This window comes from Ananas comosus, linkage group 14 (assembly GCF_001540865.1).
Source record: "Ananas comosus cultivar F153 linkage group 14, ASM154086v1, whole genome shotgun sequence".
Taxonomy (NCBI): Eukaryota; Viridiplantae; Streptophyta; class Magnoliopsida; order Poales; family Bromeliaceae; genus Ananas; species Ananas comosus.
Genome location: NC_033634.1, coordinates 7,450,789 through 7,473,585, shown reverse-complemented (window position 1 = coordinate 7,473,585; position 22,797 = coordinate 7,450,789). Strand labels below are relative to the sequence as shown.

The 22,797-nt window shown below is 39.5% G+C and overlaps 1 protein-coding gene across 4 annotated transcripts; it reads right to left on the bottom strand.

The window, feature by feature from the left end:
- LOC109720568 (DNA damage-binding protein 2) lies at positions 1 to 18,745 on the bottom strand. Of its 4 annotated transcripts, none has more exons than XM_020247788.1 (11): positions 18,261 to 18,745; positions 17,995 to 18,085; positions 17,724 to 17,851; positions 17,164 to 17,256; positions 16,951 to 17,036; positions 16,739 to 16,859; positions 15,359 to 15,450; positions 1,473 to 1,602; positions 1,075 to 1,323; positions 678 to 874; positions 1 to 585 (listed from the first exon to the last, which is right to left on the bottom strand). In XM_020247788.1, exons 1-11 carry the CDS (start codon positions 18,648 to 18,650, stop codon positions 342 to 344), a joined length of 1,821 nt encoding a protein of 606 aa, XP_020103377.1. In that variant the 5' UTR covers positions 18,651 to 18,745; the 3' UTR covers positions 1 to 341. The 4 variants fall into 4 exon arrangements, with proteins under 4 accessions (XP_020103377.1, XP_020103375.1, XP_020103374.1 ...); XM_020247786.1 differs by having other exon boundaries at positions 17,164 to 17,286; positions 18,261 to 18,698; XM_020247785.1 differs by having other exon boundaries at positions 16,951 to 17,039; positions 17,164 to 17,286; positions 18,261 to 18,697.

The following is a 22,797-nucleotide window of genomic DNA, read 5'->3' as shown; positions in this document are numbered from 1 at the left end:
TAAAACAATATGGCAACACCATCACCATTCTGAATGCTACATTACTTACATTGCTTAAAGAGGATAGAATCCTTTACATCAGATAATTCATCTAGTTATGGAGGAACCATTTTCAGGTTCAACCACTGTAAGGAGCTGCCACAACAAAAAAGATGATAGAAGCAGTTCTTTTAAAACAAAACACCACAGACAAGCTGAATGTATACAAACTGATGACATCATTATAATAATTACAGCATTCTCAATTCCACAAAAACGATTGTTTCTGTTTCGACTGTAGTTGTCAAAATAACTTCAGCTACAGTTACCACCATTCCCAAAATGAGTGACACTGCAAAGTTTCAAAGTATAGTTTTTCCTTTGCCCTTAAAAGTTTGAGTATATTTAACATCAGCTCTCCTGGCTTTTTTGTTCCTCTCCTTGGAACCAAAATTGAAGTCGTCATCATCATCATCACTATCATTGTTATTGTGCCAACTGCTTTTTTTCTTCCCTGAACTTCCATAAATGAATTCCCTCTGCTTTGTTTTGATTTGCTCTTCTGTGGAAGTAGTTTCCCTTTTCGGCTTCCAAATAAAAAGAGACCTGCGAGAAGAGCAAAATTCACTTCACCAGTGAGGAGAAAAAAGAAGAAATTTACGCCATCATGAAAAATGAACTATAAAGCGACCCAATACCTTGAGCTGCCTGATGCTAGTATATTGTCTCTAGGATGTAGTTTGTTCACAGGGCTGATAGTTGTTATGTCGGGGTCCATCACCTCCGCCAAGAGCTTCCCAGTAGTGGTATCTATGAAATCAATAGGATGTAAAGCAACCCCATTGTAGTTCTCACTTATGTAACGGCCGATAACTGCAATAGTCTCAGAGTGATCCTGCAGAGTATATAGTATTCTGTAAAGTTTGCTGCAACCAAATTACCATTCTCACATTTTCTAACCATAACTCAAATCAGCACTTTACCAAGTATCTTAGTTTGACTAAATAGCAGTTGCAAATGAAAGAAGGCAAGAACATTGCACAAACAATATTTAATCAAATAGCTAGCTGAAGAGTCATGCACGAAGATGACAACCTTCGGATCCCACTCAGCTCGGAAAGGAGTCAGGTGGCGATTGAAATCATGACTATGGACAATCTCTCTGCTTGGTGATTCCAAATTGCCAAAAATAGAATCCCACACTCGAATTCTGTTGTCCTGAGATGTTGTTAGTATTTTGCTTCCACTGTGTTGCGAGAAATATGCCGAATTAACCACACGGCCATGAGCAAGACTAACAAGTGAAGAATCAGCTTCTATCCGACGTACATCCCACATCCGAGCCTAAAAATCAGATATATGAAGGGGGAAGGAAAAAGTAAGACGGTAAATAAATGGAAACCCCAAAGCATTGAGCATACTAGATTAGTACATTACTAGTAACATCAAAAAAGAAAAGGAAAAGGAAAACAGCAACACTTTATTCAACTCACAAGGTGATCGTTTCCACAGCTTAGAAGAAGATCTGGTTGAACAGGATTGCAATGAAGCCCAACTACCTTGCTACCCTTCTTGTGTATTAGGATAGGTGCCCCTATTCCTGCCCTTGACCGTGCATCCAACCTTTTAACATAAGAGAAGAACAGAGTGAGCACACGTACTAGAGAGAGTATATGCAAATGTAGTAAACTAAATTTTAGTATACTTCCTCAAACTTTAGCCAAGTTGGGCGAAGTACAGTAAAAAAATGAGGATGTGGTAGTGTTCTTTATGGATTCCGAGGGTTTTGGAACAATTGAAACCAATTGGAGCACCGTGGAGTAAAATCAGAGAGTTTGAGAAAAAGTGATCTTGGGCCTTTTGACTCTGGGGGTCCGGACCCTGTAGGAAGGTCCGAACCTTGCCTGCACAAAGTGTGCATATTGGTTTCGGGATCCGGACCCTGATGAAGGGTGATCCTCCATGTTTGGGGGCCCTATATATAGACCCCACAGCCTCTTTCTCTCCCTCTCTCCCTCACACACGAGAGGGAAAAAAAAAGGGGAAACCCTTCTCTTTTTCTCTCTAACATCTCTCTCCCTTTTCTCTTGTAATCCCTCCTCAAGGTTGGAGGATTCGATGGAGAGCAAGCTTGGAAGAAACTTGCAGGAGAAGAACAAGCTCAAGAACAACTAAGGAGCTTGGTGGACTTGGGGGCCATGGTGAGTTTTTCTGATTTGAATTAGGATTTGGGTTAAATCCTTTAAAATTGGTGTTTTTAAGATCCCTAGGTATTTCTAAACTAATTTAAATAAAGGCTACCCCATGATTTTGGGTGTTCTTGAGGATCTAGAAATCTAGGGCTTGGATTTGGGGCTTTTGTCCTTATGAGGTTTTCTACAAAATTGACCTTGTAAATCTCTAAAAAGATAGTTCGACGTGGGGAACAACTTCGATTTGGATTACGACAAGATGACGGCATCCGATTGGAGGAATTTGAGAAATTTCGTTCGTTAGGCTTGAAGCGTGTCGAATCGACGTCGGAAAGCCAATTGCTTTAAAATCCTAGCTATTGGTAATTAACTGAGGTGAGTAGTGCTCTCCGAAATAGTTGGATTTCTTCCTATATCTACCTCCATTCATTGAGCATATTGTATATGTATATATATAGAAATGCATGTTAGGGTTATAGAATGTGTTGTTACCATATAAATCGCATGCTATTTGATCTATGCAATAGATAATCATTGATGCAAGTTGCTAACCTAGCATGATGAATATAAGGGCATTTGAACTTTGGGAACCCTAGAAATGCAAGAAAACTAGTAGAACAAACTAGTGAATGGACTTAGATCACTCTAGTGGAAAACTAAGTGTCAGTGTAGTTACTAAACATGAATCTAGTGACATAGAATGAATGCAGCCTCGAAAACATATAAAGGATTGAGAATGTATGTTAGGGTTCAAGTGTATGTTATTGCCAAGTAAATTGCATGCTTTCTAAAGTAGAAGCAGACAACTATTGTTGAGAACTCTAAAACTTAGGTTCCACGGGTGTAGTACCACGTGAACCCTAGAGATGCATTAAACTAGTAGAGTAAACTAGTTGTATGGACATAGAAAACGTAGTGGAACACTAGGCGTCATTGAGTGTCAAACATGAACCTAGTGACAGATTGAACTACAGACTGGGTGTAACCTATTGTTCAAGTATAGAGGATTACGACATTGTGTGTCGAGGTTGTACATGTAACATGTTCTAGATATTTTGTCATAGTTGCATATGCCATGAAATGAGCATGTTAGGGATTGGTAGATCCCGTATATTGTGAGAGCATGTCAGGGATTGATAGATCCCGGTATATTGTCACCATGGTTAGTGGTAGGTTCTCTGGATAAGAGAATTGGATCATACTCGCATAGTCTATAATAGCTTATGGAGGTCGCAACTCCACAAGCGGTGAACTCCAGAGTGTCATGCGTACGGGGATTCAGTTGCTTCTCGCCTCCCCATTTGGCTTAGTGATGTGAGTCGGGCTCGACCGTTGGTGAGCTGATGCAATTGGATCAAGAGGTAAAGAGGCATCAAGTTGATCATATTAGGTCATGGACCTTGTAGCACGGTGCAAAGGCATAGTAGCGGCTATTTGCTTTATTGTATGCACTAAGTGGTGATGGACTACATAGACAGGCAAGGTGGGTGATCGGGTCACTTTATCGCCTCCCCACATGGCTTAGTGTTGTGAGTTGGGCTCAACCTTATGGTGAGCCATCATGATTGGGTCAAAGGTAAGTAGGGGGATAATATCAGCATATTGGGTCTTGGACCTCATTCCATTATGTAAAGGCATAGTACTGTTTATTCCAGTTTATGCATAGTATAGTTGTTTACTACTTAGTTTTGTATCTACTTATGCCTTGATTAGGCCTAATGGAAAAGTCGCCAGGGTCGGCGGTCAAACCCATTGGAAACTTCTTTTAGTTCTCAACCCCTGTTTTGCATATCCAACCATGAGCGGAGCGACACCAAACCAACGTGGGCATTGTGCTCAAGATAGCAGGATCACCAAGTGTAGGTCACCCATGTACAAATAAAAGAATGTAAAGGTAATTTCAAAAAAGAAAAATGTAATAAAGAACGAAAGCTGAATTTTAAGTTAAAAGGTATGTATCATGTATTATGTATTGAAGTTAAAAATGTATATAAAATGTGAATGACTATGTTGTAATAGTTAGTTTACACTCTCACTCTTGTGATATGCCCTAGTGCAAAACTGTGTTATTTCATTTTTCTGGGTGAAATTCAATATATTGGTTTTATTTACCCCTTGGATGGATAAAAAAAACTCCGTCCATTCGGCGGGTTTAGGCATGCGCCCGCATTGCCTCCGCTGTGGAACGGCGGACTGTGACAGATTGAGGTGGTATCAAAGCTTAGAAATGGTCTATGGGGAACTAGAGAACCTTAGGCTGGAAAAACTAAGGACCCTAGGCTTGTGAGTGAACGTAACTAATGGCAAAGTGAAATGATTGGGTCAAAATGTGTCTCCAATAGCATTTCGGAAGTGGATTGAAGGTATTGCAACTACTCTATTTAGATGATCATGTTGGTTGCAGACAAACATGATGTCGAAAGTGGAGTAGGGGTATCCTTCTATGACTTTCGCTTGATTGGGTCAGCTATTGTGTGCGACAGATCAAATTCGATCGTTGGGTCGCCTAGGTACGCGTGTTATCCCTCGAGTGACAATAATAGGTTACTTGGTGGGACCAATATTGCAGAGGACTAGATAGCCCTCCGATGTTGCGAGCTAAGCATCGCTGAGGGCACAAGGCCTCTCGTTGTGGCTGAGAAGCGTGGTGTGTAGAAGCCGATGCGTGCCCTGACCGGGTGTCAAGANCGTGTTATCCCTCGAGTGACAATAATAGGTTACTTGGTGGGACCAATATTGCAGAGGACTAGATAGCCCTCCGATGTTGCGAGCTAAGCATCGCTGAGGGCACAAGGCCTCTCGTTGTGGCTGAGAAGCGTGGTGTGTAGAAGCCGATGCGTGCCCTGACCGGGTGTCAAGATTGGTAGCCGTGGAGATTTGATAATTCTTGCCGTGGAGGATATGGATGCATTTGCCCCAGCGAAGGTGGGTGATGGATACAGCGCAAGACCCTCGATGACGGGTGTGGAAGGCAAGACCTATGGGGAAAAGGCGTAGGTAAGACTGACCTATGGTCGGATAACGAGAATGATGTAGCCAAGCGACGATTGTTGGAAGTGAAGCCGAATTGACAAGGACTTCTTCCACATAATTGTTCCCTCTACCTAGGTGATTAAAAGGAGGCAATACGACTTGTAGTAAAATGTGGATTCAAATCAGTGATTAGAGAATGAAATATTTACATGCTAGCTTGATTTAGTAGTGATTAGTTCCGAAGAGAGAGATTGTATAGGTTGGAGTGACCTATTAGTGCGGATTTATGCTTACGCCAATCTTGAGGAAGATCCAAAAAGGAGTGGGGAAATGTTTTCGAAGTAAATTAATCATCCCTTGTCCTTAGTTCTTGGGATAGTAGGGTGTATTATGGCTAATGAATGAACGAAGTATGGTTGTGTTGTATGCTAGGGGGAATTAGAGTTTTGGCCCTCCTATATGAATATAGGGGGATTGTATCTTAGTTGGATCCTAAGGTGAAACTAGTCGGACATATGGTTGGAAACGTGAGGTATTCCACTATGGATGTATTGCTAGCTGTGCACAAACTAGGACCTAGCGCTAAGTTTGGGAAGACTCATGGCGGGGTCCAGCGATAAGTAGTGAAAGGAACATAGTAGCCTTCTAAAAGCCTTGATAATAAGGGCATGATATGGAGGTTGAGAGAACCTCTCCTGAAGATGATAACCCCAAAGTATTTATTACATGGCAAGTGAGCGTATGACATGAAACTTTCATGGTTATGGTAGTACCCGTGTATGAAGAAGTAACGACGTAGGGTCGCACTCTAAATTTCATAACCCTCTAGCAGGTTGGTAATGGAAGTGATTTCGCTGCCGGAGGATTAGCATGATGACCGCTAAACCTAGATAAGTTAGCCTTAAGGTGTCGCAGCTCAAAGTGAGGGAGCGTACCTGGACGGTGAGGCATGTTGAAGCAAAGTTGCTTAAGGATTGTAGCCAATACAAGAAGGAATAGAAGCATAGTACGCTCGATTTCAGAGTTGTTGTGGGGCACAGATTGAAGGTTCAACCGAAGAGTGTTGATTGGCAATAGCACTTCGGAGTTGGCCAAGTGGAAAGGAAGCCGAGAACTGCTCCAGAGGGTGGTGGTTTCCTTTTGGGTGCCTGGTGGCCAATGGACGTGTGCTCGATAGAGCAGAGCCTCGGATTAAGGGAACATAAGCTCGATATGCGAGTGTTCAGACTATGTTAAGAATCCTCCTTGTGAGGTGAAGTTTCAGGTGGGTACCTAAGAGATGGACGGCCATAGTATATTGTTGGGAGCGTCTTGGTCGTGTGGCAATAGTTAGAGAGCATTGCTTGGGAATTACGCATGCTTGGACCATGTGAGGACTGTGGAACCTAGGACCGTATGGATAGACACGGTCAACTATGTGCGAAAGCAGACCAAGACCTGAGGGTAGGGCTTGGCTCGATTTATGGTCGAGGCGGTAGTCTGAGCGATGACCTATGTCAGGGTATGGATGCAAAGTCCCAAATAGGAACTCCACCATGTGATAATTGGATTCGCACGTGCGAACCAATCGAGTCAGATTTTAGGCTGTCGATCTACGTGGGATCGTCCGTCAGTGGACCTTTGTGGCAACCGGATTAAAAGGGTTATCCAACGGCTCTTATAATGGAACGTTAGTAGCGTGGGGAAAGGTTGAGTGTATTGACCAAACGGGCCAAGGCTCGGTCATGCCATTCACCAAATTGGTAGAGTCACCAAACTGCAAAGTCTAACGTTATTGCGGAAGCATGGTTGGAATTACGAACATGGGGTTATTATGGGCTCGTCATAAGAAACATGTAAAGCCAACTTGCATCATGTGGAAGCAAAGCAACGTGCTCCTTGTGAGATGCTGGGATAGTAGAAGCCACGTGTGAAACAGGGATTATGTTCCGGAATGAGTAAGTGCTCGAGGATGTGCCATCTCGTTGTGGAGCTAGAGGTCTACGCTTAGTAGGATCCAACTCGTAATGAAAGGAGACACCAAATGAGAATTGCCTATGAGCAATACCGGAGAATAGACCAAAATAGGCTTCAGAATAGAGCGATGGATGTGAAGAAAAAGTCGTATTGTATAATGAAGACTCTTTAACAGGAAAAATTGATGGGCCTGTTAAGTAGAAGAATTTGGAGTTGTGGGTCTGGATAGTGCCAGTGCTTGCCGTACTCGAAGTTCGCCTACTATGAGAACGCTCGGAGTAGGGTGTGAAGTGACAACCTAGAGGCCCTTATAGGAAAAGGGAATATCTGCCCTATTGTGATATGGGTGGTGGTGGATCATTCGACTAATCGGCTCATTTCTGGCCAATCCACACCACGAGGTGGAAAGGTAGTTTCAACCTAGGAGATTTCATTGTGAGTGTGCATTGTGTTTTTTAGAGGACAGAGCTCGCATGGGATGTACTACATTGCGCATCAACGGGTATTAATAGCGGAAGCACGACAAGGAAAAGCTGTGCAGACATCGTTGGCAAATATGAAAATTTGCGATAGGCAATCACATCTCTTTGGAAGTGCCACCCGTGAGAAGGGTGAAGTGGTTGGAGGTTCGGGGAAGTTAAGTCCCCGATGCCTTGGACGGAAGAAGATTTTGGAACGGGTAGGTACTAGGGCATGTGGACTCGCGTTGCCACCTAAGCTTGGGAGAGTTCATGATGTGTTTCATGTAACTACAGTCCGCAACTATGTACTCAACCCAATTCATGTCCTCTACTATGAATCTGCGGGCCTGTAGGAGAATATGACCTATAAATGCCCCATGTGTATTCTAGCTCCCGAGGAGGAACTGTGGAATTGTGTGATTTCGTATGTTCATGTACAGTGGGGTAGCCTTGAAGAACAAAAAGCCCCATGGGGACTCGAGAACTTAATGCGGGAGTAGTGTCCTCACCTCTTCAATGTGTCGAGCTGAGGTATCAATCCGAGTTTCGTGAACGAAACTATTTTTAGCAGGAAGAGAATGTAGTAAACTGAATTTTAGTATACTTCCTCAAACTTTGGCCAAGTTCGGCAAAGTACAGTCAAGAAAAAAAGGGTGGTATTGCTTTTGACAGATTCCGAGGGTTTCGGAACAATTAGAACCAAGTTGGAGCACTGTGGAGCAAAAATGGAGAGTTTGAGAAAAAGTGATTCTTGGCCTTAGACTCTCGGGGTCAGAGCCCTAGCTGCGCAAAGTTGTACAAATTGGGTTCGGGGTCTGGACCCTGATGAAGGATCCGGATCCTTCGTGTTGGGTACACTATATATGGACCCCACAGCCTCTTTTCTCTCCCTCTCTCCTTCACACACGAGAGAACATAAGGGAAACCCTTCTCTCTTTCTCTCTAACACATCTCTCTCCCTCTCTTGTAATCCCTTCTCAAGGTTGGAGGATTTGATGGAGAGCAAGCTTGGAAGAAGCTTGGAGGAGAAGAACAAGCCCAAGAACAAGTGTAGGAGCTTGGTAGACTTGGGGGCCATGGTGAGTTTTTTTTATTTGTGTTAGGATTTGGGTTAAATCCTTTAAAATTGGTGTTTTTAAGATCCCTAGGTGTTTCTAAACTAATTTAAACAAAGAATCCACCATGATTTTGGGTGCTCTTGAGGATCTAGAAACCCAGAGTTTGGATTTGGGCCTTTGGTCCTAATGAGATTTTAGACCAACTTGATCTTGTAAATTCCTAATTGAAGGCTAGTTCGACGTGGGGAATGTAACACGCTGGACCTGTGCAAATTGCGAGGTTCGAGTGTTTGATTTGAGTTCCAAGCTTTTCCACACCTTGTGGAGGGTCGTAGACGGTGTTCCGACCCGTAGTTTGAATTTCTGGATTTTTGGCTAAGTCCTGAGAGTTTTACTCTCGGGGACCGGTCCCTGGTGGGAGAGACCGGTCCCCCGTCGCGTGGTTGCGGCTGTCGGCCGAGGCAACCGATCCCTCAACCAGAGAGACCGGTTCCTGAACGCGTCTCTGTGGGAGAGTCCTGAGGGACCGGTCCCATGTGGGGAGAGACCGGTCCCTCCACCCGAAAACTGCCCAGTCAGGGCAGTGCACAGGTTGCAAAGTTGAGGGACTTTTCTGGATTTTGTTACATTAGAAGGCTTTTAGGGCTTTTCCTTTCTTTCTTTCCCTCACTTCTCACTCTCTCACACTCTCTAGAAAGAGAAGAAGAAGGAGAAGGAAGAAAGGGAAGAAGGAGGAGAAGAGGAAGGAGAGCTTGCTTGGTGGACTTTGGACTTCCCCCACACCCTCTCCTTACCTTTGGAGGCTTGGAGCTTGTTGTTGGAGCTTTGTGGAGGATCAACCTCCAACCCTAGAACATTTTGAGCTTGATTTAGAGCTACCAAGGAGGTTAGTATGCTTAATCTACTCTTTGGAGCATGTTTTGGTAGGTTTTACCAAATGAAACCCTAGATTTGGGTTTTAAGGTTAGAATTGTGGATTTTTGATTTGAGGGCTTTGGAACCTAATTGATTGGTTTAGAACCTTGGTATAAGTTGCTTTGGAAGAGATTTGGCTTTCATTTGGGATTTCTTAAAGGATTTCTACGCTATAGGTGAGTTTTCTCCACCTTAACTAGAGTTGGTTAATGTTTGAGCTTTGGGATGTTCGTAAGATTCGTTTAACTCTTGTTCCTACATCTTTAAGGTACTAGGAGACTAGTGGGCACCTTCGTCAGAGCAAACGAAGGGTCGCAAGAGTTGTGGTGGGTTTGACTTCATGAAATCGGGGCAAAATGGCCCCTGTGTATATTATACTTGTCGTAACGTCAATTTGATTGCATATTCATGCTAAATAGGATTTATGTGAATTTTAGAACACTTAAAATGCATGTTTTATGTGTAAGATAAATTTCACTCTATATAGTAGAGCATTCTGGGTATTATACATGCATGCGAGAAGTGTTCATGGTAGCGAATTGGAAACTTGTCTCGTATGTTTAAAATAGCTCAAATTATGCATTTGTGAACATTTGATTTAAGCTTGGACTTAGCGAATAAAAATTGACTTAGTAGACTATGAAACTGCTACATTGAGACATAGTGATAGGCCATTGACATCTATTACTTTCCATATTTTAGACATGATGCTATAGAGATAGGCCATTGAGACATTCGATATACATATTCCATGTTTTTAGACATGAGAATTCGGTACTTGAGACGGATCTTACGCTTGCTGCCATTGTGTTCATTCGCACACGCTTGTGAGGGTCGCTCCCTACAAGCCGGCACTCCGGAGATGGCCATCGCGATACATATTCGCCGTGCGGAATTGGGCGCCGAAGTGGATTGCCGTGGGCAAGGCTCATTCCTAGAGTGGGGATGTTGACTACTACGGGGCCATTAGGCTCGGCACCGGCCAGACAGCCTACGGGTGGGTCTACAGGCCAGACAGCCTTCGGGCGGGTCTTTCAAGATTTAACTTTAAGTAGTTAACATGCCAAGTGAATATTAACTAGAATAGTAAACAATGACATTTTACTATTACATTGTGGATATTATGATGGTTGTATACTCGTGCATTTTCATGATAGAATAGCTTTCTTACTTATACAATTCCATGCTAAGTAGAGACATCATGTAGTAGTAAGTACTCATGTTCATTTACTTGTCGTATATATCGCTTTTGCTTATACTCGTACTTACCCCTTTTTGTAGCTTTTAAGCCTAGTGGCGCATTTCACTGAAGTCAGTAATTGCCCACTGGGAACTATTATTTAATAGTTCTCACGCTCCCTGTTTTATGGTTTTATTTCAGAGCCTTCGGCACCGGCGGAGGCATGGGATCGCAGCAAGGGTGTCGCCTAGCTTGATAGCGAGAGCTGCTTGCTCTTAGGTGGTTACTCTTTTTTTGTGTTTTGGAGAGAGATTTTTGTACCATGTATAGAGACCACCTATGTACTCTTTTAGCTCTTGTTTTGGGATATCTTTTATATTACTTATGACTCTCTTTTAGTGGTTTTGGCTTCTTTCACCTTTTCTTGTTGTAGAAATCTAGATGTACCATGCACTAATACTCCTAGATGTTCTTTTATTACTGCTTTATTTATCGCTTTATTGTAGACGCCTTGTATGTTTTAGACATATGGCGGGTCTGGGCACGCGCCGGGCGGGCTTCCGCTGGGCCCCGGGGCGTGACAGGGAACAACTTCGATTTGGATTACGACAAGATTACGACATCCGATTGGAGGAATTTGAGAAATTTCATTCGTTAGGCTTGAAGCGTGTCGAATTGACGTCGGAAAGCCAATTGCTTTAAAATCCTAGCTATTGGTAATTAACTGAGGTGAGTAGTGCTCTCCGAAATAGTTGGATTTCTTTCTATATCTACCTCCATTCATTGAGCATATTTTATATGTATATATTTAGAAATGCATGTTAGGGTTATAGAATGTGTTGTTACCATATAAATTGCATGCTATTTGATCTATGCAATAGATAATCATTGATTCAAGTTGCTAACCTAGCATGATGAGTATAAGGGCATTTGAACTTTGGGAACCCTAGAAATGCAAGAAAACTAGTAGAACAAACTAGTGAACGGACTTGGATCACTCTAGCAGAAAACTAAGTGTCAGTGTAGTTATTAAACATGAATCTAGTGACATAGAATGAATGCAGCCTCAAGAACATGTAGAGGATTGAGAATGTATGCTAGGGTTCAAGTGTATGTTATTACCATGTAAATTACATGCTACCTAAATTAGAAGTAGACAACTATTGTTGAGAACCCTAAAACTTAGGTTGCATAGGTATAGTGCCATGTGAACCCTAGAGATGCATTGAACTAGTAGAGTAAACTAGTTGTATGGATATAGAAAATGTAGTGGAACACTAGGCGTCATTGAGTGTCTGTAGACCGCAGGGGAAGTATTTGTTCGTACCTTTTGCGGAAGCGACTCGTGCTAGAATACGATAAGTCCCGGATCGTAGAGGTTGATTTACGTGTCCTCTGATTGTCTGTGAAGGTCTTCTAACGCTCCATACCTACAGTAGATAGAGCTACGGACGAGCTAGATCTATAATCCACCATTCAAGACCCTCCAAAAACAATAAGTTAATGGAGTATGCGGTTTCTCTCTCTCACAAGACGGCTCACAAATTACTCACGAATTTATGAGAATTTTTCCTCTATTTTCTTCTTTGTTTCTATGAGAGAGTAGCCCGTATATTTATAAGGGATCATAAAACCCTAATAGGTAAGTAAAAGATTAAGCCGAATCGGTTTATGATTATTATCCTAATATAGCTAGAATATATCTCTAACTAACTTTGCAAGTTAAAAGCGAGATGGTCCAATTAGACAACATAATAATTGTCGGGTTGAGCCCGATCTTAGGCGCACCTGATTCGGTTTAACCGAACGCCAACAATGTCAAACATGAACCTTAGTGACGGATTGAACTACGGATTGGGCGTAACCTATTGTTCAAGTATGAAGGATTACGACATTGTGTGTCGAGGTTGTACATGTAACATGTTCTAGATGTTTTGCCGTAGTTGCATATACTGTGAAATGAGCATGTTGGGGATTGGTAGATCCAGGTATATTGTCACCATAGTTAGTGGTAGGTTCTCTGAATAAGAGAAGTAAATCATACCCGCATAGTCTGCTATAGCTTGTGGAGGTCGCTACTCCATAAGCAGTGAACTTCGGAGTGTCACGCGTACAGGGATAAAGTCGCATTCTCGCCTCCCCAACAAATGACCAAGGTGGGTGATTGGGTCGCTTTCTCACCTCCCCACTTGGCTTAAAGATGTGAGTCAGGCTTGACCATTGGTGAGCCAGTGATTGAGCCAAGAGGTAAAGAGGCATCAAGTTGATCATATTAGGTCATTGATCTTGTTGCATGTTGCAAAGGCATAGTAGTGGCTATTTTCTTTAGTGTATGCATTAGGTGGTGATGGACTACGTAGGCAGCCAAGGTAGGTGATTGGGTCGCATTATCGCCTCCCCATATGGCTTAGTTTTGTGAGTTGGACTCGACCTTATGGTGAGCCATCCTGATTGGGCCAAAGATAAGTAGGGGGATAGTATGAGCATATTGGGTCTTGGACCTCATTTCATTATGTAAAGGCATAGTATTGCTTATTCCAGCTTTTGCATACTGTATAGTTGTTAACTACTTGATTATTGTATCTACTTATGCCTTGATTAGGCTTAGTGGGAAAGTCGTCAGGGTCAGCGGCCGAACCCACTGGAAACTTCTTTTAGTCCTCATCCCCTGTTTTGCAGATCCAACTCCAACCACGAGCGGAGTCATGGCATTGCACCCTAGATAGCAGGGCCACCAAGTGTAGGTCGCCCGTGTATAACTAATAAAATGTAAAGGTAATTTTGGAAAAGAAAAATGCAATAGAGAGCGAAAGCCGTATTTTGTGGAAAAAGGCATATCATGTATTATGTATTAAAATGAAAAATGTATGTAAAATGTGAATGACTATGTTGTAATAGTTAGTTTACATTCTCGCTCTTGTGATATGCCCTCGTGCAAAACCGTGTTATATTATTCTTTTCTGGATGAAATTCAATGTATTGGTTTTGTTTACACTTTGGACAGATAGGAAAAACTCTACCTGTTTGGCGGGTCTGTGCACGCCCCTCGCATTGACTCCGCTGTGGAACGGGATGGGACGTGACAGCAAAACTGAAGAGATATCAACACAAGCAAGACAAGCTGAGTAGGAAACAGTTATTAACATACTAGTTTTTCTATATCAATTATAACAAGACTCGACAACATTAAAACACCAAACCGATGATGAACAAAGAATAAGGCTTTAAACATCATTATCTCACCAGGGTTTAAAGTGTTGTGGCATGTAAGCGTGTCGCTGTCTGCCTGGCATAGTACGGCACCGGCAAGCTTCCATGCCAACACATGGTACGCTTGCGTGCCGATGGATACACATGACCTCCTACTGGCACGTTTTGACACGGACTTATTTCTTTTTTTTTATTCCAATAAGCTCTCTTGTAATGTTATTTTGAAATATTTAATCAATAATTATAAATATTTGCTATGTATAGCTTACTATACTCATCAATTAACATACTTGTAAATTCTTTTGTATGTAAAGTACAACTATACCTGATGCAGAATAAAAATTTTACAGGTTAGAATTTTTAAAATGCAAAGATATCTTCCTTTCTTTCTTTTGACCATATTACAGTCTTTCTTTTATAAAATGAAAAAAAAATAGTTTTTAAATTATTTTAAAAATTATTTTAAAAAATTATTTTAAAAAGTAATTGAAAAAAATTAATTTTTTCAAAAAATTAGTAGATCTATCAAAAAAATTAAGCAATAAATTAGATGACAAATAAATTAAATAAATTTAAGTATCAATTAATTTAATTTAGCTTTTAATTTTATCAGTATTTTCAATCTTCTGACACAAAAATAAAATTTTATATTTGATGTGCCTCAAAATTTGTTTATTGAGTTTGATTTTATTCCACTAATTCAGCAAAAGTTTCGCGATGCAACAAATTTTGATAAAATAATTTGTAAAGAAAAAATGGATGTCTATGGTGGAAGCGGAGGGCTCAGGCCGATAGACCCATATGGATCGGATATGTAAATTGAAATTTTGCCCGTATATTGATAAACAAAAAAAAATGAAATTATAATTTTTTTGACTTACCTAACAAGTAGATCTTCGATTTGCAATGTCTTTGGAGGAATGTAGGGTACCAAAAATGCTTCGGGTATCCCAAAGAACAAAACAAAAAGAAAAAAAAAAAGCAAAAGCAAGAAAAGAAAGCAAAAAAAAAAAAAAAAAAACAGCACAATGCCGGCACGACACTGTGTCGCGGCAAACTGTCCTGGGCCAAACTGTCCTGGGCCGCACTGTCTCATGCGGCACAGCGCAATGTACTGTGGCACAGCAGGGGTGTCCGAGACCCCCCCGTACGGTACGTGCCGCCCCGTGCCGTACGGCACTAGGCGGCACTTTGATCCTTGGTTATGTCTCTATAAGTTTTGGGGGGAAGAATCTCACCAATACTCTGAACAAACTTCCAAAATATAAAGTTTACATGCTGCTTACGCTCAGTGGAGGGTACAAGTCCGACAAATAATATGAAGAGTTGGATAAGAATTGGACTAAATAGCTTATACTACAAGTGTTTCATAAAACTAAGCAATTATATGAACCACATGGCACTTGATAATTAAAATGTTTAAAAGATACTTACAAGTAAAGAAATCCAAAGTTATCAGCCACCAACAAAAGACCTTTTTCAGTATTTATATCCATACCATACAGCATGCGCCAAGTACCAGGCCCCTAATATCAAGAACAAATCAAGTTTGTCAAAGTTAGAAAAGTGTGAGGCAATTACACTAAAAAGTAGGAACGTTTATAAATAATAATGAACACATCAACATCCGAAAACCTAACTGTTAATTTTCTACAAAGAATATGGTAAAAGTACTCCATAAAATGAAAAAGGCGCTAGGTTATAAACTATTCACCCAAAACTCCCCATCTTGTCAAGAAAAGATTTCTTAATATTTGTTAGATTTCTCAATATTGTTACAAGGATAGTCTTTTTAAGAAAGCACAAAATTAGTTCAATAAAATCAACTTGTGAGACTTGATTATCACAGTCTGACAAAAATGGATGACAAAATATTAAATAAAGGTTACGCAAAGACTTGATTTGCATATCTTGCTCCAATACTTCATAGAAGAAACTTCTTCATGTTCTCCATTTTTTATTCATTTTCCGTACTTCTCTGAGTACTTCATTCTTCCCAACTATTTTGAAAGCAAGCATAAAGTACTATTCATTTTGGTATGTACCAAGGCAACTATATGGGTCAGATCAGTAATGCAAACAAAACAAGGCATACAGATGTTGGATGATCTGTTGGATATGTTAGGTTCATTCGCATCCAATCAAGTTTATAGTTATTTAAAATAGTCTCTGTAGGGGTCCATTGTCGAGCTAGCATCAAAATTTTCGGTACTTCAGAGATACTAATTTTTGGAGAACATACAGCTCAACTGCTAATCATATTTTTCACGGTTTGCTAGAGATGCCTAGTGTAGTGGCCGTATTCAAAAAGATTAATTTATTATAAGTTATCTAGATATAAAATCTTAAAGTCGAAACGTAAGCTGTGACCATAGATTATAATATAATAGACAGACTTTCAAGGGCTAAAATAAATTTTATCCTTATCGTGATTTGGAGACAGACTAATATAATCGAGACTTTTCCATTATAATTAGAAAAAATGGTGCAGATTACAGAAAAGACATAATTTTGCTGACAATGAAATGAAACAATTGATACTTTTGATTCCGGCTTAGTTTTTCCTCGGCTCAATTTTTTTTGTCCATTTATTCCCTCTAGTCTATGCTCTCTGATAGGTGCTCTTTTCTGCTAAAATTTGTGAACTGCAGTAATTATTCTGAATATTCTTAAATCAATCTGCTTGATGAATTTTCGGGGTGTGACATAATTCAAGCTAGGTCAAGTCTTGATCGGTGACAGGTCCTCAGACAAATCAATACTATATATAGCAGGAAAAGACATCCAAATTAGATCCAAGGGCAGGAAATTTACATTCCACCCCTCTGGGTTAAGATCCATCAAGGGAGATGAGATGCCAGTCTCCAAGTCAGTGCAATGCACAGTTCCATCGGATGATGATGTGTACAACACTCCATCTTTATCCAAATTGAACCTGAATGAGACAACCAAAATAAAAAGGTGCTTAAAACCCTGATATATGGAAAATTAAAGAGAAAGGACATGACATCAGCTGGGACTCTCACTTCATGTTGTTAACTATGCAAGAGTGTATGGATTCATAAACCATCTTCTCGTGTAGTTTGTCGTAGTCCCAGATGCCAAGCTGCCCCTTCTTTTCCATAGAATAAACAAAGGCAAAAGCAACACGGTTATTAATCTACACATAGTTAGACTAATTTGAAGGCCAAGCATGAATTTCTTTCTGACCAGAAGTACGCACGGTGTGCTTGTCATACCTTGTCTCCAGATAAAAGAATACCATCCTTAGTTGGATGAAATTCTAGGCAAGTCACACGCCTACTGTGAAATCTGATATTTCCGCACTCCAACTGATTAGGAATCACAAAAGGAGGCTTCATCTAACAATCGAAAGGAAAAATGAAAAAAATAGTAATTAATAGGAAAAATGATGCTGATCAGCACATTAGTTATGCAGCAGGAGAGAAGAAAAGATAAGATGAACAGAGAAAGGTGTGCTATACTAAATCTAATCCAATTACAGGTAATGTGAGTAACAGTAACTCTAACCGAATGATCATCCTGAAGATGGTTCTTGTTAATATTCCAAATAATGATAAAAACTCCATGACCGAGAATACAATTGATAACAAGGCTGTAATCCTTGATGACATATTTGTTTGTAGCAGACACAACTACAAAAACAGATTCCTTGCCAGAAACATTTAACGTCTCATGACACAGAATAGGTTAACAAACTAGATAAAGCAGTTATAGCACACAGAGAATAAGCGATCATTCTACATGCAGCAATAAGATTTCATTCTACTATCCATACCATCGAAACTTTAGCTTTGAGCTGGCGTTGAAAGATATAATCAAAGAAGGTGTTCGAGTTTCTTCTAGGGCCTGGAACTACGCCATGCTCCATGGCCACTCGGTGCGGGCAGGTCATGGTCGTATGGCCTACAAGCATTCGAACATCAGATATGCGTAGGCACTAATTAATGAAAAGCACTGACAGAAAGATTCCAATATTGTACTGAGCTTCAACATTTTGAACTTAGAAGCCTAGGTCCGCACGAATATCACGGTCTAACACAACACACCAGGCCTTTTGCAGAGGAAGCAGGGCTTCATCGGGCAATCAACGTATACGGCCCCCTTGAAACCGGCTTCATGACCACTCCTCTTGCACACCTACATTATATTAAAAATAAAAAAATTTAAAAAAAAAAAAACAACCAAACATTGCATCGTTATAAAATCAGAAATTTGCAATTCACACTGAGAATTAGGGTAGAGGGGCGGCGAAAAATTAAGGGAGCAGAAGAAGAAGAGAGAGAGGGGGGGGAGGGTTGAGAAATGGCAAGACCTTGCAGACTTTCTTAAGGCTGATGGTGATAGGTGATTTCTTGGTCGTCCTCGTCGTCTGCGGCGGTTTTGCCTCCTCTTTCACTCGTACTTCCGCTTGCTGTTTCCGTTTCTTCTTTGGCGAAAAATTGTTCCACTGGGATGATGCTAGCGAAGAGGATGATGGTTCTGCTGCTTCTTCTACTTCTTCGGTCTCCACATCATCTGAAGAAACTTCTTCTTCTTCTTCTTCTTCTTCTTCTTCTTCCCCGTCAGTTTGGTCGTTGCTGTCTTCTTCTTCGGAAGAGGAAGAGGAAGAGATGTCTCTGTCGGAGTCGGCGGTCGCTCTTCGAAAGTTATGGACGAAGCGAGCTCGCGGCGCCGTCGACTCGTCTCTCGTCGACGGGCCCATTTGTGTTTTTTTTTTTTTTTTTTTTTTTTGGTCTTCGGGATGAGAGGGAAGAGGAAGAGAGGAAACCAAAAAGATCGCGAGGAGGCGGGGGAAGTTCAGGACTTTTGTGGGAGGAGCGGGAGCCACGACCATGCCCCAACGGAACAACTTCCACAGTTCACACACATAATAGTACGGTGTGAACGCAACTAACTGGACAACAGGTTGGGTTGTAGATCCCATAACTCAAAGATCCAATAGTTGATATTAATCATTTTGCACAATAAATTATAAACTCACCCTCTTTTATTTTTTCACCTACTACAACCCCCACAGCTGTCGCTCTCTCGGTCTCTCCACCATCTCTCTCTTTCGTTCTTTTTCTATGTTTCTCGCTCTGTCCCGCACACCTCTCGTCACTCTCTCCCGCACAGGTCTCACCATTTCTCAGTTTCTTCCTCTCGCTCTCATCTCTCTCTCTCTCTCTCTCGCTCGCAGATCACTCCATTGGACGGTGTTCGGCAGGAAAGACGGTCGGTAGAAGCTCCTGTCCGAAACTGTCTCGAAGGTGTCTCTCGCCCTCACCTCTCTCCATTGGTAGGAGGTCGCGTCTCAAATGCTCCACTGTCCATCCTAATACCTGTGACGCATTACTTCAGTCGTGGGCGTCCGAAATTGGGAACGATTTTGGAGCTAATTCGGCCACAACCGAACAAAGGATTCAACTCAAACAGAGAATATTTTTGAATTTTTATAATCTCTTATTTCTAATTTTAAATTTAATATAAAATTTATATTTTAAGGGTTTAGGGTTGCCGCTTGGGTTCGTCTGTGCGTGCTCCGGATTTCGTCACCGACTAGCTGATTTATTTTATTTAGGGTTTACTCAGCTGGTATATTATATTATTTGTTACATTTGTAAAAATAAAGCATTTGTGATTTTAGTGTTTAGAAGATGCGCCCACAGTAACACACATATATTTCATACATTTCATAAATTTTGCTTAGTTTATACTAGAAAATATGTTTAGAGTTACTAATATGTAGAAAGGTATAGAACATATGTTTGGGGTTACTAGTATATTCTCTTATTCATATTTCTATACTTGTATTAATAATTAATTTGTTTGTATTCGTATATATATAGTTAGCTAGGAATATGTATGCATTGCAATCTGTCACTCTTATGCCATAAAGGCTTTACTCTTAGAGCTTATAAGAACACTCTTAGTAGAACACTCTTATAGAATTTGTATTTGCGAACATGTATGCTTGACAATCTAACACTTTTATGCCATAAAAGAACACTATTAGAGCATAATAAAACACTCTTATTAACTTTATGGTTGTGAACACTCTTTTGTCATAGTAGAACACTTATAAGGCTTAATAGAATACTTTTATCAGGTTTATAGTTGTGAACATGTATACATTACAATCTTACCCTCTTATGACTTACTAGAACATTCTTAAATATTCATAGAACACTGCTATCAGTTTTAGACTTTATAACAGTTTTATGTCATAATAGAATAATTATAAAGATTAATAGAACACTCTGAATAGCTTTATGGTTGTCAACACTCTTTTGTCATAATAGAATAGAACATTATTAGAGCTTAATAGAACACTTTTATCAGATTTGTAGTTGCGAATATTTATACATTGCAATCTTATCCTCTTATGACATAATAAAACATTCTTAAAGCTTAATAGAAGTGTGCTATCAGTTTTAAACTTTATAACAGTTTTATACCATAATAGAACAACTGTAAAAGTTAATAGAACACTCTTAATAGCTTTATACTTGTAAACACTCTTTTGTCATAGTAGAATAGAACACATTTATGTCATAATAGAACAGTTGTAAAAGTTAATAGAACACTTTAATAGCTTTATGGTTGTCAACACTCCTTTGTCATAGTAGAATAGAACACTTATAGAGCTTAATAGAACGGTTGTAAAAGTTAATAAAACACTCTTAATAGCTTTATGGTTGTCAACACTCCTTTATCATAATAGAATAGAACACTCTTAGAGCTTAATAGAACAGTTGTAAAGGTTAATAGAATACTCTTAATAACTTTATGGTTGTCAACATTTCTTTGTCATAGTAGAATAGAACACTCTTAGAACTTAATAGAACAGTTGTAAAGATTAATAAAACACTCTTAATAGCTTTATGGTTGTCAACACTCTTTTGTCATAGTAGAAGACTCTTAGAGCTTAATAGAACAGTTTTATCAAGTTTACAGTTACGAACATATATACATTGCAATGTTACTCTTTTATAACTTAATAGAACATTCTTAAAGCTTAATAGAACACTGCTATTAGTTTTTGGGTTTAGAACAGTTTTATGACATAATAGAACAGTTGTAAAGGTTAATAGAACACTCTTAATAGCTTTATGGTTGTCAACACTCTTTTGTCATAGTAGAATACTCTTAGAGCTTAATAGAACAGTTTTATCAAGTTTACAGTTACGAACATATATACATTGCAATGTTACTCTTTTATAACTTAATAGAACATTCTTAAAGCTTAATAGAACACTGCTATTAGTTTTTGGGTTTAGAACAGTTTTATGACATAATAGAACAGTTGTAAAGGTTAATAGAACACTCTTAATAGCTTTATGGTTGTCAACACTCTTTTGTCATAGTAGAATAGAACACTCTTAGAGCTTAATAGAACAGTTGCAAAGATTAATAGAACACTCTTAATAGCTTTATGGTTGTCAACACTCTTTTGTCATAGTAGAATAGAACACTCTTAGAGTTTAATAGAACAGTTGTAAAGGTTAATAGAACACTCTTAATAGCTTTATGGTTGTCAACACTCTTTTGTCATAGTAGAATAGAACACTTTTAGAGTTTAATAGAACAGTTGTAAAGGTTAATAGAACACTCTTAATAGCTTTATGGTTGTCAACACTCTTTTGTCATAGTAGAATAGAACACTTTTAGAGTTTAATAGAACAGTTGTAAAGGTTAATAGAACACTCTTAATAGCTTTATGGTTGTCAACACTCTTTTGTCATAGTAGAATAGAACACTTTTAGAGTTTAATAGAACAGTTGTAAAGGTTAATAGAACACTCTTAATAGCTTTATGGTTGTCAACACTCTTTTGTCATAGTAGAATAGAACACTTTTAGAGTTTAATAGAACAGTTGTAAAGGTTAATAGAACACTCTTAATAGCTTTATGGTTGTCAACACTCTTTTGTCATAGTAGAATAGAACACTTTTAGAGTTTAATAGAACAGTTGTAAAGGTTAATAGAACACTCTTAATAGCTTTATGGTTGTCAACACTCTTTTGTCATAGTAGAATAGAACACTTTTAGAGTTTAATAGAACAGTTGTAAAGGTTAATAGAACACTCTTAATAGCTTTATGGTTGTCAACACTCTTTTGTCATAGTAGAATAGAACACTTTTAGAGTTTAATAGAACAGTTGTAAAGGTTAATAGAACACTCTTAATAGCTTTATGGTTGTCAACACTCTTTTGTCATAGTAGAATAGAACACTCTTAGAGCTTAATAGAACAGTTGTAAAGGTTAATAGAACACACTTAATGACTTTATGGTTGTCAACACTCTTTTGTCATAGTAGAATAGAACACTCTTAGAGCTTAATAGAATAGTTGTAAAGGTTAATAGAACACTCTTGATAGCTTTATGCTTGTCAACACTCTTTTGTTATAGTAGAAGACTCTTAGAGCTTAATAGAACAGTTTTATCAAGTTTACAGTTGCGAACATGTATACATTGCAATCTTACTCTTTTATGACTTAATAGAACATTCTTAAAACTTAATATAGAACACTGCTATCAGTTTAGTAAAATATAACACTCTTAGAGCTTAATAGAACAGTTGTAAAGGTTAATAGAACACTCTTAATAGCTTTATGGTTGTCAACACTCCTTTGTCATAATAGAACAGAACACTTTTATGCCATAATAGAATAGCTGTAAAGATTAATAGAACACTCTTAATAGCTTTATGGTTGTCAACACTATTTTGTCATAGTAGAACACTCTTAGAGCTTAATAGAACAGTTTTATCAAGTTTACAGTTGCGAACATGTATACTGTCACGCCCCGGGGTCCCCGTTTTAGTTTGAAACACAGCGGAAAAGCGTTTAAATTTTTTTTTTTTTTTT